At 43.4% G+C, this 15351-nt stretch overlaps 1 protein-coding gene across 1 annotated transcript in view; it reads left to right on the top strand.

The window, feature by feature from the left end:
• LHPP (phospholysine phosphohistidine inorganic pyrophosphate phosphatase) overlaps window positions 1-15351 on the top strand; it is an 87435-nt gene that overhangs the window by 5659 nt on the left and 66425 nt on the right. The window contains exons 2-5 of the mRNA XM_086616496.1: window positions 7824-8011; window positions 8761-8914; window positions 12530-12593; window positions 13773-13865. Coding sequence (XP_086472622.1) covers window positions 7824-8011; window positions 8761-8914; window positions 12530-12593; window positions 13773-13865 — 499 coding nt within the window. The remainder of the gene's footprint in view (window positions 1-7823; window positions 8012-8760; window positions 8915-12529; window positions 12594-13772; window positions 13866-15351) is intronic.

Genomic DNA, 15351 nt, shown 5'->3' with positions numbered 1-15351 from the left:
TATAAATATTTACCAATAAAGAATAATAGAAGATACTCAGTGATACCTACTGCCTAAGAGTACTTGTTTGTCCACAACCTTGTATAAATAAATCTCTGAAGTGGATGGGCAGCACTCTGCCTTACTCGGTGCTTTAGGACTTGAGATGTGTTTCAGTTTACCACTGTGGTAGTAATTTTGTTCCTTGTCTTTCATGTTTGGTGAACTCAGTCTGGAATCTTAGAATTGAGTCTGATTCTTTGTATATCCTCAGCAGGATCAGATTCCATGCTGTCTTTGCAAGTGATGTGCTGGAAGTAGCTGATGATTGCTTCCAGATTAAAATCACACCATGTTTGTTGGAATGCAGCTTGGTCTTTTAGCTATTGCAATTAAATAGTATGGTACTTTCTAAAGTAGGCAAGCAGAGCACGCGAGAGTGAATTCTTTCCCTATAAAATAGGCTAAATGAAACCTTTTGGCAATTTAGTTTCCTTTTTCTGAGAAATAGAATTTAGTATTTATAACAGGTGCTGTTTTTATACAAAGTAAGAATTTGACAGTGACAAAGATAGCTTTGTTTTGACTGAAATTTTAATGGAATAATTAAAAAAAAAATCCATACCAATGGATTAATTAGCAGCTTTAGAGGTAAAAAATCCCAACTGCTTTTAGCACAGAATGAAAGCTATTGGAGTATGATTCATTATATTGTCTATAAAATTGTTTTGCTTAATGCAAATGAATATATTCCAGACCTGTTCATGCTAACTGAATCCCCAAAGTTCAGATTTTCTTTCTCAACACCTCCAAAGTGGAGAGTTAGGAAGTTTCTAAAGCCTACCAGAGTTTACTTTCATTGCAAAATACACCCATATGTTTGAATCATACTCAGTATTTTTGTTGCTGCAGTGTAACAATCAGGCAGCCACTACAAGTCGAGGTGAGAAGCCCCGATTCAGTTCCTGCAGCGTGGTTAAAGCCTGGGACTGCTGAGTGTAATAATTTAAGCTAATTTGGTAATCTGCAGCGATTAAATGTGTCTTGTTACTGAACACAGTAGACCAGAAAGATTTTTTTCTTATAATCTGCTTTGTGCTTCCTTTCTGCAGATTCACTTCAAAAGCATGTATTATTATTAAATACTTAATTCTGGATTTCACTGTTGTGGCATATTGTTGGCTACAAATCTGTTGTCTAGCCTTCTGTTCCGACAGGTGGAATATAGTTTATGGTACCAGGTATTTTGCTCAGTAATTCTGATATCCAGCTGTAGTGGGTGCATCAGAGAGAGACAGCCTTTGTAGAAAATTCAGGACAAGGCAGACTTTGTGTTTGCTTTGATGTGCAAATTCCAGTATTTATTTCTACCTCTGAAAAAATCAGGATGATTGAAGTACCTAAATAAGGGTGTTGGTATGTTTTTAAAGTTTACTTTGAACAACAATTTAGTGATTTGCCCGTTTTTGCAGCCAGACAGTGTCTCAAAGTGGTGTTCCCAGAGTCTTTAGTTTTATAACAGTACCCTTTCTTATTTCACCCTTGCACACCCTTAAATAACATTGGCCTCTTTTCTTGTGGCTCCTTCATGTGTGCCTATTAATCTGCCTTCGTTCTTCTTCAAAGGTAATGCCCTCTTATTTTTTAATCCCTCTTGCAATCCCTCCTTTGGATTGCCTCCAAATTATCCACTTCTATATATAGAAAGAGGTGAGCCATATGGATCTGGAGAGGAAATGGTGCTCGTGAGATAGCAGATGTAGAGATGAGATTCAGGCACAAGAATGCAAGGGGGAGCAGGGCCAAAAAGCGCAGTATGCAAGGATTTGTCAGGCCAGCCTTGCTATATGGAGCAGAAAGCTGGACCACCAGAGAACAGGAGCTTTAATGAGCTCAGCTGCACTCAGGACCAGTGACAGGACATCGGTGAATGGAAACACCAGGAGATCAGGGGACAAAAGTAGTATCAGAGATGTGACAGCAATACTGACCAATACTGCGTTCAGCTCTGGAGTCCCCAGCACAAGAAGGACATGGAGCTGTTGGAGCGGGTCCAGAGGAGGCCACGAAGATGATCCGAGGGCTGGAGCACCTCTGCTATGGAGACAGGCTGACAGAGTTGGGGCTGTTCAGCCTGGAGAAGAGAAGGCTCTGGGTTGATCTTATTGCAGCCTTCCAGTACCTAAAGGGGGCTGCAGGAAAGCTGGAGAGGGGCTTTGGACAAGGGCGTGTAGTGACAGGACAAGGGGAAATGGCTTTAAACTGAAAGAGAGGGTAGATTTAGATTAGATATAGGAAGAAATTTTTACATTGAGGGTGGTGAGGCACTGGAACAGGTTGCCCAGAGAAGCTGTAGATGCCCCATCCCTGGAAGTATTCAAGGCCAGGTTGGATGAGACTTTGGGCAACGTGGTGTAGTGGAGGGTGTCCCTGCCTACGGCAGGGGCTTTGGAACTGGATGATCTTTGGAGTCCCTTCCAACCCTAACCTAAGTGGCTTGGACATAACTGCGAGGATGGCAGAAATCAGAGGAACAGAAAGATTTGGACACCAGGATAGAGAAGGAACAGCCACGACTTGTTGTGTCATGGGAGCGTTCGTGGCAGGGTCAGCTAGGGAGGCTTTTGTGGGCAGTGTGAAAACATCCCATTGCCTACTAGTTAGCAGTGTCAGAAGGCACTGGAGACTTTGATACTCACCATTTTGTGGTCTGGATCAGATTTTACCCACCGTTATGCAGATTGTTGAGGACTAGTACTGATCCCTTGTTGCAAAACCCATTTTAATTTGTCATTTTGAGTGTGTTTTTGCTAAAACCACATCATGCGCTGTGGTTCTTGGCCAGGCAGGCTAAAGAAGTGGTATAAACTTCTGCTCTTTTCAAACTCTTTTCTTCTCTATTGACCTTGAATCTTGATAGGTCATTTCTACTTTTGACCATTATGCTCAGTTTCTTCTTGGCTCAGTTTCACCTCTTCTTGACGGGAGAAGTTTTACCTGTAGCACCAGCACCCTGGCCCTTGCAGAAGGCAATAAGCAAATGTTGGCCCTGCCCAGGTGGGAGGACAGCATTGCTGCACCAATCCTGGTTTCGCTTTAATGTTTGGTTGCAGGTAGGTACTGTTATTTCCCTGTGTTTCCGAGGTGGTACTGGAGTGCTGACAAGTTTACACTGAAGCACACTGGTATTCATCCGCTGGATGCAAAGGAGTCAAATAGTGTAAGTGCTTAGCATGCTTTCTTTTCAATTAAAAAAAACCCAACCCACTCTGAAAAACCAAAAGCAGGATAAAAAGCCAGTTCTGGAAATCTCATAACCAGTCCTCCTCCAAACCCCTTTGAAGTTGGCGTTGGACAGTTGCCAAGCTCAGGCTTGTTGCCTCTTCCAGGGTTTTGCTTTCTGTCCCCCTGCCCGTTCTGCACAGGACCTGCTGCCTGCGGGCAGGACTCTGCTCCTGCTCCTGTGTGAGGAGAAACCTTCACTGCAAAAGAGAGTGGTCGAAGTCGGAAGTTTAGCCTTGTACCGTGTCCTTAGTTGCTTCTGCCATGTGCAGGACAATGTGAATTTAAGGAGTGATGGCTTCCAGCCTAGATCTCGAGGCTATTTCTTTTCTTACCGGTGTCGCAACCTTTACATCATCTGAAAGAACAGTTTTTGTGTTTTATATGCCCAAAGGCTGCCCGTAAAGGTTGGCAAGGGCGGTTGGTTAAGTCTGCACAAGGTCAGTCAGGATGCCTAATAATTGTCCTAACACTTTACCTGTTATGGAACAATAATGAGAGTTTTTTCATTATTTTCGGGTGAGTGAACCTGGCAGATGCTGACAGCCAGCAGATGTGTAAAGTTCGAGGTGATTTGTAAGGGACCGGCTCATCTGACGCACGGTAATTGCATTGTGGGACATTGTCACTCAGCGTCGTGTCCCGCTCCGGCAGAACGAGGTAAAGGTCAGTTCAAAGAGCTGGCGTAGCGTCAGGGGCAGCTCGGGGCTGAAATTAAAACCCTCATTTCCATCTCTCACCCCGATATGTGTGCTCACAGCATGCCCAGTGCCGGGTGGGTGCCCTGGTTCTAGGTTCAGAGATTGTTTGGGCGACTGAGTGGTTGTTTCAGTCTGAGATGGGTTTAAATGGCTCCTCTGGGAAGGCTTAGAAAAAGTCTCCGTACCCACCTGTTGGTGTGTTTGTTCTGCACTCATCTGTCCGCTTATAATTTTGGGCTGGGAAGTTTCTTATGTGATTTGTTTCTTTGCTTCAGCACCTGTGTGCCACGGCAGCTCTCCGGGCAGCCGGTGCCTGCTCTGCCAGCTGTGCGGCGCACAGCTGGAGGAGTGCAACTGGACTTTCCGTCCGCTCCCTGCTGCCCTGCACGCTCTGCTGTCCCCTCTGAGAGGGGCTCTGACCAGTTTCTCTAGTGGCAGAGGCGCTTTCAGCCGAGTTTGCTGTTTGTGACACCCCAAAAGGCAGAAGCTGCTGTCCCTTCCCGCCTGGCTCCTGGCAGGCAGGTGAGGTTCATGTTCTCCCACTCCTGCTCGTGGGTGTTAGGAGCGGCGCGAGCAGTCATGTTGGAAACAGAGCGGGTTTGTCTGATGGTGAGCCTGTTGACGGCCCTGAATGGGGAGCGAGAGGTGGCCACAGGATGTCCACAGCTACCTGGACTGTGCAGAGTCCCTGCAGCATGGAGTGCAGTGCTGCCTGTCCATGTGCTTGGCCTGGGCTCTAATCAGGATTGATTTCTGGAATCAGACTGGGATCTTTATCACGGCCGCGATGTGTGGAGGTCAGCTGAAACCCCAATTGACTGGGTTCCCTGCGCTTCTGTGATACAGATGCTGATAAATCTGTAATACGCTGGAGATCTTGATAAAACCTGTGTTGTGTATTTCATCTGCTGTTGCCTCATTCATCTCTACTTGCAGGTGTCTAATCCCTTGCTCTTTATCTTGTAAGGCAGCACGTTACAAATTTTGTTCTTTATTCTTCTCCGAACATCCCCACACTTGCTGGCACTAGGAATTGCAGTGACTTGCACGTGCTTCTTGAATTATGAACAGTGGGTCAGCTCAGTAGCTCGAGGTTTCCCGTTGGGCTGGCAGTTGAGTATAGTTACAGTGCAGTATAGACTCGTTGTGCAAAGCATCTCGCCTCTGTCAGGCAGGGACCTTCAGGCTGTCTCTTTTAGTTTCTCCTGGTGCAAAACCTGATGGAGAACCAAAGGAGAGTTTTGCTGTAAACACAAGCGGAGCCAGGATTTCCCCCATGTAGAGCTGTTGTTAAAAGCTCTCCCTAATTATGTAAGGTCTGAGTTAATGGTTGTTTGCTGACGGTGCTGGCCTGCAGGCTCCTCTCACCGTCCCCTGTGCTGGACACTGAGGGATGGATTCATCCCGGTGTGCGTATCATCATGCACTTACCAGTGAGTGTGACTATTGTACAAGGATTTGGTGGAGAGCTAGCAGAGGGTGGTCTTAAAAATGTGAACTTTGAAGGAAAAGGTGACTTTTGTAGAAATAAGTCTTCTCAGAAGTGTTTGATGATATTTCTTCTGTTCAGTGTTCCAGCATATTTTTGAGAGTCCTTTTCATGTTTCACCTGAGGACTCCCATTTTCTGACCGGCTTGGACTAACTCTTTGTAGACCTCACCTGATCCTAAACATTTACTGTGCTTGTTTGTTGAGGTGGTAATTGCTGGTGGCCACGAAGGCATGAAGTGATCCAGGATGTGTCCAGACTGCTTCTGCTTTGGTCAAGCCTTTCAGAAGTGTAACTCTGTTTTTCCTTGAAAATTCTGAGAAGGAAGTTAAATTTGTGGTGTAGGAAACCTGTGTCTTTGCTGGCCCTTGAGGCTGCTTGTTTGTCTGTGCAAGTTGGCAGTTAGTGTTGTTCCTGGACTCGTTTCGTTGATCTTTAGGAAGAGAAAGAATCGATTCTTATTCAACAGATGTCTGCTTCCAGGCAGTTGTGAATCAGTTTTTTTTTTTTTCCTAAGAGTGTACAGATAGGCTTTGCGTTTAGAATAAGATTTTTTTGACCACAGCACGCTCTATTAAATAAAGTTTGTTATATGTCCAAATTACATTGCTTTGCTTTTTAGCTACAGCTGAAACCGTGTTTGGAATAACAGATGTGGAATACTGTCATTCCACTGTCACACCTATTGTTCATTGTTCTGAGAAGGTCACATCATAATTCATTAACAATAATTATTCCCTGGGTGCACCCTGCACTTCTTCACTCAATTGCTTCATTAACTTGTGAGTGAATCTCACATTCACTGCTCCAATCAATGAAGATATATTTATAATGTACACGTGGATGCTATTAGTTACAACATATTAACTGCCTAATTTAAAATAGAAAAGCTATCTTTATGAAGGGCAATTAACCACTAAGTGTAATTGATAATTCACATACCTATGATTAGGAAAGACAAATAATAAGAAAGAAATGAATCGCCTGCGTTATTGAAGAAGACACTGGTGTGCAGTTTTAATGAGCAGAAGGGGCTTGTTGGGTCAGGACTGGATTTCTAAGAATCCTTTGGTGGAAAGTTTGTCATCGGATGCGTTACCTCGAGGTGGTTTCAGTGTTTACACAAAACGATTGGGCTCATCTTCTGTAGAAAAAGAACCCACCACGTTTTGTTGTCTCAAGAATCAAATGCAGGGGCTTTTCTAATTTCCAAGTCCTTTTTCATCCTAATAGAAATAAATGTAGTAATATTTTAATATGAATTTATACATCTAGCCCCAAACTTACATCCAAATGTACATTAGCTTAGGTTCTCGAAGATAATTATGTACAAATTTGCACTAAAACTGACAAGAATTAGCCATCTTAGTATATTTGAGGAGTTGAGTGACAGTCCCTTTGGCAAAAATTTTTAAAAAACTGTGATACGTTTTCAATGCTTCTGATTTTCCACGGCCACTTTGAAAGACATTGGTTCTCCAAATAGCCGACAACTCGGTCTTGGAGAAGAGGCCTTTTTGTAACATCCCTAGTAGGTCACCACAGCTTGGGTCAGGAAATGAAGCTGCTTAGAAGCAGAGGACTTGCACGAGTTTGCAGAGTACCAATCCATAGGAACCATGTCCTTAGCTCTGGGCACTTGGGCTGTGTTTTCTTCCTTTGGGAAGCCATTTGCCTGTAAACTTATTAATGAATCAGTTGAAGTACCATGTTTTTCAGGATCACCCACCAAGTAACAGCACAGGTGTTTTATGAGAGATGAAGGGATAAATGTAACTGAAGCCACCTCAGGGCTGATGATATAAGCATCATTGCAACTAGCTGGCCTCCTACCTGCAGGAGTGCAAAGCCTTCCTGTTACCTCCAGCTGGTCACTGCAGCAGGTGATCCATATGTGGAAAGGTGAAAGTCCGAGTTAAAATGCCAATAGCCAGTGATATCACAGCAGCTGCTGTACTCAAGGCTGTGCAGTGCCTTCAGGTCATGGGTGTCTGCATCCATGGAGTGGCTTAAAGAAAAGGAAGTGGATTTGAGGGGGTTTGATGTGTGGAGGGAGTGCGTGCCTGCTAGATGATAGTATCCTGGGGATGGTGGGCATCACCTGTGCTTCTGTGTTTAGCTTAGCTCTCTGCTCCAGAAGGGCAGTTGCATGCTATGGTGAGGGCTCTGCACAGGAAAACTGTGGCTGTAGTGCCCAGAATCAATAAATTTAAGGCACGTCTTGGTCACAGTGAGGGATCCTGCTCCTGTTCTGGCATTTCCTCTTTGCATTTTTATTGTAATTATCCAAGTTGGGGGTGGGACAGCAAAGCTGATACTCTTAGCTCCTTTTCTATGTCTGGTTAACCCCTCTGTCGCTGTTACTCAACAGGATCAAAGCATCTGGTCTGAAGCTGCGGTTCTGCACTAATGAAACCCAAGCGACCCGGGAGAAGTTCGTGAAGAAGCTCCAGGGCATGGGCTTTGACATCTCCGTGGCCGAAGTCACTGCCCCAGCACCAGCAGCCTGTCGCATTTTGAAGGAGCGCAGCCTGAGGCCGCACTTGCTTGTGCACGATGGTGGGACAACGCTGCATCAGATGCTGGGACACGTAGCGGGGCAGCCTAGAGAGATGTGGGCATTTGTGACAGAGCAGTGAATTCCCATAGCTCATGTGGGAAAGAGCTCTCAGCTGGTCTTTTCCTACAGGGAAAAGCTTTTTCCTTAGTCATGAGATTGTGGAATAAATGTTAGTGGTCTGGTCTGAGCAAGATCTCCTTTATGACAGCGGTACAGTGAAGGCACAGACTTGTGCTGGGGGTCAGCAAGTGCACAGAGGAGTCTGCTGCTTAACCACAGAGACTAGGAGGTAGGGGAGGTCTTGTGCAGGACGTTACCTTGTCTTTGTTCTCATGACAGACGTTTTAAGATTAAAGGGTTTTCTTCTGTAGAATGTGGGTATGGAGAAAGGAGGTGGATCCTGCCCTCACTGTGACATATTTTCATTCAAACACCCAGGAGTTTGCCTCAGGTCTAGGTGCTTGGGTATAATGAGCCACTGAGACTTGAGTGGCGGGAGCTAAGGCAAGGGTAGGAAGGCAAGGGTAGGAAATGGTTTCGTTTGCTCTTTGTTGTAGGACAGATGAATAGCAGGATCCTGTCAGGAATAGAGAGATCTGAAGAACACTTTATTCAGCCTTGGATTTTTTTTTTTTAATATGTTGTGTAATGAATAAAGGGAAACACAAATCTGGGGGAAAACCATCAGTTCCAATGAGATCTGAAATGGTAAGGGATTTGTGGATTTTTTTTTTTCTTCCTTCTGTAGATCTTGTCCCTGAATTTGCTGAGATTGATAAAGCAAACCCGAACTGCGTGGTTATCGGAGATGCAGCAGAGAACTTCACCTACGCAAACATGAATGAAGCTTTCCGTGTTCTGATTGGGATGGAGAAGCCTGTTTTGATCTCCCTTGGAAGAGGGTGAGTTAAGCACTGTTTCTTCTTCAAGTCTCTGCGTTTTTCTAATTTCCCTCAGTATCTTTGTACTTAACGGAGGCCAGATATTGGTGTGGTCATTCACAGGACCAACTTTTAAGCAGTTAATCTCTGTGTCTGGACTGGGAGGCTGGTCTGCTTCTCCATGAGGAGCCCTCAATGGGTAATTCGGTCACCTAAATTGGCCTCATGTCCTGTGTCACTTACTTGTAGTCTTTCTAGGGGTGTAAGGGAAAACTGAGGTGATCATACTAAAGAAGGTGGTATGGATGCTCCCCGTGAGCATCAGCCCTGTGCTGATGCAGGATTGCAAAGGGCATTGGAAGTCACTGAACTTGCCATACCAAATCCTCCAGTTGACTTTGAAAATACTCATCAGTAGGGTCTCTGTGCTGCTACAGCACTGGGTGAAGCATCTCTTGAATTTCAGCTGTCGATGGTCTTTTTTTCTGTAGACAGTGCAGAGTAAGCAGTTGTGTGAATGTGTTTCATCAGCTGCTAGAGGGTAAGAGATACAGGTGTATCTCTTTTGAGGAGGAGTTGTAGCAGCTTTTGGAGAACCTGGAATTGCCCTGGTGTATAAGCACAGCAAATGCCAGCCTCCAGCCCTTCAAAGTCAGCTTTCAAGTGTGAGCTAGACCTTGATGCAAACATGTGGATTGTTTCATGTGGCGGTGGAGGGGTTAAATAGCTGTAGTTTTGTAAGCCACTAGGAAAAGGACTTTTGCTTTATGAGCAAGTCTGGGAGAGCCGCTTAAAATAGCCGTAGAAATCATGGAGAGTTTGGATTTTGGTGTATGTGAGCCCCACGTGAATGAGTATTGCAAGAGGCCAGTAGGATTATAGGCGCTGCTTTTCTTTTTGTCTTTGACCCTGCAAGATCACAGAGATGAGAACTGTTGGTTTAACTGCTGCTTGTGACTATGTGTTCCTGTCTGAACTGAAAGTAAGTTATTATTAATAGTGAAAGAAACCCAAAACAAACAAAAAAATCCAACAGGCCATGCTTGGATAAAGGGCTGTTGGTGTGGATTTGTGATGCAGTTTGATCTTCCAGCGTCCCGAAGTTACTCATGGTGAGGAGGGTCAAGTGGTCAAAAAATTGTGTTTCAGCCAAGTCAGTCAGGTTTCTTCTTCCAGGTTCAAATCCTGCCCACATTTGTGGTGGCTGAGATGTGATACTGGATGTGGCTGATGGCCTGTGTGACGTACGTGACTCCTTCCTATTTGACTGGTGCTTAAAGGTGCCGTCTCTGAAAGCTGACGTTTGCATCCCCGCAGGTTGATGTCATGTGTATGAAAATGCCATGCATAAGGGAGCACTTTTGTCCTGGTGGCTTGAGAATTGCTACACATGAGGAAAAAGAAGTCAGGAGAGTTTTTATTTGCTAAAATGGAAACCCTTCCAGTTTGACAGTAGCTGCAATGCACAAAGTCCACCCAAACTATGTTGGAGATGGAGGTAGATGTTCCTCTGGCTGTGAGTAAAGTGTGGTGGCTGAGAAGACCTAATGGGAGAGCCCGAGGATGTACTGAGAAATGGCTGGGCTGGTGTGTATGGTGAAGACCTGCAAACAGAACTGTGCTTTTGAAGTGACGGATTGATTGTTTTGATAGTTTGAATACCAAAAGACATTTTAAATTATTCTCTGAGTGTTAAATTTTGACCTCCAGCTTTCACATGCAGGAAAAATCCAGTCAGAGAATTTGTGTGTTTTCCAAAAAACAATTCAGTTAGATGCATTTTGAGATTTTAAACAGAAATTTATTAATGACAGTGCTAAATAATGACAAATCCCAACAGCCTCGAAGAAGTTATTCTTATCTGTTGTGCAATTACGGGCTTAAAAAAGACTATTCACGTTTAGCTTGAGGGAACAGTAGTGACAACTTTTTTCAGTGATTCAATAGACCGTAATGGGCATGAAAACTCCTCTTAGTTTGTGGGTTATTGATCCAGCTGGGTAGAACTTATCAGTGGGAAGGAGCAGTTAAATCCATTGTGTTGCCTTACCTGACACTCATGCTATGATCCTACAACACAGGTGAAAAGTCCTTACTGTTTCTCTGTTAGAAGGATAAGGAGAAAATGTTGAGCCAACAGCAGAATGGCTAACATACGTGGAATAATCAAGTTTTATGTTATGTAATACCATCTTTCAAAATGAAATACAGAATCAGCCTTTGTTGAAGATTTGCAACATGATCAATGCAAAAATGCCTGTACATACGAAAGTATTTATTTGTTTGATCGTTTGTTGGTGTAGACAGCTCTAAACCAGACCCACTGTTATATTTTTGAAATGTTATTTTTCATTTAAAACCATAGATTTTTGGATATTCTGAGCTCAGTTTTCACTGTGAGCATGTGATTGTTAGTGATTGTTTAGGTAATGTGAACGTGAGTTCTGAACGAGTTACACTGGTGGGTAAGTTCTGTGACTTGAAGAAGAGAGGTTGTAAATTGGATGAATTGTTCACCTAACTAGAGAACCCTCGCTGATGCAAAGGGCCATATACAAAAACCAGGGATGAGCCAGACTCGTTTTTAACGTGCAGAATCAGTGTAATTGAGTGGACCTTAACAGGGTGCCTAACTTGGGCAAGGAGGTGGATTTTGGTTGAAGTTTTAGTTCATTCCATAGAAAACGAAAGTGTCAGAGTCACTGAAGCAGAATGCCCTCCTCCTGAAAATGGAGTGATTTACATTTAGCATCTGTTTTGGGCTGAGAGTGGGAATTGGCTTTGTAATTTCTTCTGTCATGCCACTGTCAGAAAATTAAGCTGTTTACGCTAGACTATAGAAGGTTAATGGCTGTTCTAGCAAAGGTCAAGTGGTCATTTTAAAGGGAGGCTGTGCTGAATAATGGAAAATGGCAGAAGGATAAGGCATAAAATCTTAACTGACTGCTCATCCTGCCTTTTTTTTCCTGTCATATTGAAACTTGTCTTTGCTCCGATCAGGGGAGCTTGGAAGACCTGTGTTAATGTGAATCGCTATTCCAGAAAAACACCATAAAGATACTAATTATAGAAGCTTCATGGCAATAGGAACATTTTTTGAAGGAAGAAAACTTAGCTTGGAGGGCTTTCGTAGTCCTGATAAACAGTGCCCTGGCTTTCTTCATGTGGCAATGCAATGATGGTCAACTGTTTGGGATCCCCTTCCAGGTACAGTGAAGAAGGTGTTGCGGCTGCTGGTTGGTGCCAGCCTTCATCTTGTGTCTGCCAAGGGGTGTCTGTTGCCGATTAAAGGAAGAGCAATGTAATTGCTGTGGTTTGCGAGCAGCTAGTACTCTGTGCAATAAAACACAGGCCAAGTTCATCCTTGATGTTAGCTAGTTGAAATCCCTTTGAACCAGTGGAGTTGTGTCCCAGGTGCCAGATGGGCGTCCGGTCTGAGATCTTTTCCCCGGCATTGCGCAGTACTGAGCCTGTCCTTTACTTAATTCCCCGTGTTAAATTAAGGCTCCAGAGTTTATGATGACTTGACTTTTTGTTGCAGCCATATGGACATCTGTATAGGCACAGAAATAATAAAATGTGGTTTCTTTGTATTTAACTGCCGTTTCATTGGAACTTTATCACTTTCATTTCCAGACGCTACTATAAAGAAACCGATGGTCTGAAACTTGATGTTGGAGCATATATGAAGGCATTAGAGGTATTTTATAGCTTGCATTATGCTTACTCGCTCTGTGCACCTTGTTAAAAGAGTAACTGGTATAAATATGGGTCATCTTCTGTAATTACTCACCTTGATAGAGGGAGTTTCCACAGACTGAAACTGGCTTGCTGCGTTCTAAAGATGAGTGGATTCATTTGTTTTCTGGCTTCGTTCGTTTTTTAGATTTTTATTTAAAATGTGAGCTTTTACCGTTATGGTATCTTTATTGGAAGTGAGGTCCTTGAAAGAAGGAGTCAGAAAACACAAACATGGAATATTGTCTGCAAGATACCCGAGAAAAACTGAAGGTCCGTTTTATGTTTGGTGGAGTGTTGTTAACACAGCCCTTAACAGTTTTTACAGCAAAAGGCCCTTATTCAGCAAGATACTTAAGTGCAATCCTGTTTTTAAGCCTGATTAAGTCTGTCTGGAACTGAAACCCAATAGATAAGCCAGCCTAAGGGCGAGAGAAGGATAGAATCATTATTCTTCCTTTTATAGGCTTGCAGAGAGATTAAAAAAAAATACATAGTGAATGCAGAGAATAAGCTAAATAGGGTAGTATACAAGCACAGAAGGTAGTGGATATAATGTATGCTCGCAGCACGTTCGTTTGTATCTATGTGAGTTTTGGGGAGAGTTTTTGACTCCTCAGTAAGTTCAGGCCTCTAGTTTTCTAGGAACAAGCTAGAAACACTTTTTCAGCGTAGTACTGATACGTCGTTGCAGGAAAATAAAACGTTTCCAATCTTGCTGGTCACTTGAAACCTTAAAAATATGCCAGGTGGTTGAAGAAACTCCCTGCATCTTTTAAGGCCCTCCAGCACTTTTGATCATTTCATATAAAGGATGTTTGTTTGCTATTTCTTTAAGAGTGATGCTCTTACAAAACTGAGTGATACTGAAACTGAGTCTGAAGACTACTCTCGTGATGGAGAATGTAACAGGTTTGTAATTTGAGCTGTTCCAGGAGGACTTTCGCTCCTGACAGAGAACATTAAACACTTCTGTTATCCAAATTCTCCAACATTCATGTTCACCAGCTCACCCATTGTGTTATTTAAGGGCAAAAATCAATAATCACATGCTTTTTATACAATTGACTGGAGTTACGGAGCTGGACAAATCCTTTTCTGATCAGTACTTTTTGTGTCTCTCTCTTTTCTTTTTCTCCAGTATGCTTGTGATGTTCAAGCTGAGGTAGTGGGAAAACCAGCAGAAATGTTTTTCCAGTCAGCCTTGGCAGAAATGGGTGTTCCACCACAGCAGGTAAGGTTTCTGATGCCATGACCACTGGCTGTGCTGTATAGTTATGCCCACTGATGCATTTTTTTCTGGTTTGCTGTCTTTTGTGGAAAGTTACAGATGAGGTTGAAGACAATGTGGTCAGGAGGGCATGGTAAACTTTGGGTAGATATAGAAATACTTTTTTCCAAACCCAGCATGTTGTACATGGTGCAGACCAATATTTATATTCAGAATCTTCTTATGATTTATTAAAAAAAAAAAGTTGAAAAAATGCTTCGGGGGGGGGGAAAAAACCCACGTTTGCCCATTCTATCAAATAGTGTGAAGTAGACAAAAGAGGACTGACAACCAAGAGGGTAAATGCTAGCAGGTAGGGACCTGCTGAATTTCTTCTGCCCTGTTCATACTTCCTACCCTCTTGAAAGTCATGACACTATTTTCTCTGCTTTTTTGAGGGTTCTTTTTGACTGCCTGCTATTTCCCTTTTCATTCCCTATGTCTGTCTCCCTTTCCTTTGACTTGTGCCCTCCATAACTCTACCCAATTTAGAGTTTTCCATCCCTCCATTCTCTACTGTGGTTTCTCCTTCTACTTGTACTCTTGTGTTGTACTTTCTTACTCACCTTCCTCCTAAACCGTATAGTTCAAAAGAACATGCACATCTGTGGTGAAATTCCCGTATTTGGAGGCTAAAGAAAACAATACAAAAGAATAAAAGTTCCATTTCCCAAGGAGTTATGGAAGATGTTGTGCCTCACAAGGTGAGAGGTGTTCCGAAGCCTGGCAGTCTGCTTGGCAACTGAAGGCTGCAGCATGGTGGAATTGCAGCCCAAATGTCATTTATTTCCTTTGGTGTCACACTGACTACCGTTTTTAGTAAAAGAGAAAGGCAGAAATAAAATATTTTTCTAACTTAGGTTAAACAGGAAGCACTGGTCGACCCAAAAACTCTTCCTGTGTTACTGGATTCATCATGCTTTCCAGAAACACTCAGAATGTGTGATGCTCCTTGCTTACTTAGTACAGCCCATTTTTTCCCCTCTCTACAGTTGTGCCCAGGTCCTTTCTATTGATTTGTTGTTATGTCACACAGGACATAAGGATGAGTATGAGATGACTCACAGACAGCAGTGAATTACAACGTAATAATTCCATCAGGGGCTTTTGGTGACATTATAAACAACAGGAGTGAAGTTTGGGTGCCTTGTAGGTCCCTAGAGCCTGGAGATGAAATTATGGCCCTGTAATTTAGTATGTGCTTGGGTTTTACTTTATTATAGAGTGAGGAGATGGAAAAGACGTAGTAGGCCATCTAATCCATCTCCTTCCCCATGCAGGAGTGTTCCCTGCTTCACATTTATTAATGTTTTGTCCAGAGTAGTTTTCAGTGAGCCAAACAACCAGGCTTGTGTAAGTACCCTAGGGACAATATTCACAGCCAAGTAGGTCTCGTGGGCAGGCAGCTTTTTCTGACATTCATTGGGATGCTTCCCTTTTAAACTGCATC

The sequence above is a fragment of the Tauraco erythrolophus genome, chromosome 9, assembly GCF_009769465.1.
Source record: "Tauraco erythrolophus isolate bTauEry1 chromosome 9, bTauEry1.pri, whole genome shotgun sequence".
Classification (NCBI taxonomy): domain Eukaryota; kingdom Metazoa; phylum Chordata; class Aves; order Musophagiformes; family Musophagidae; genus Tauraco; species Tauraco erythrolophus.
Note: the sequence above shows the minus strand (reverse complement) of the source record. Positions and strands in the feature narration are given on the sequence as shown.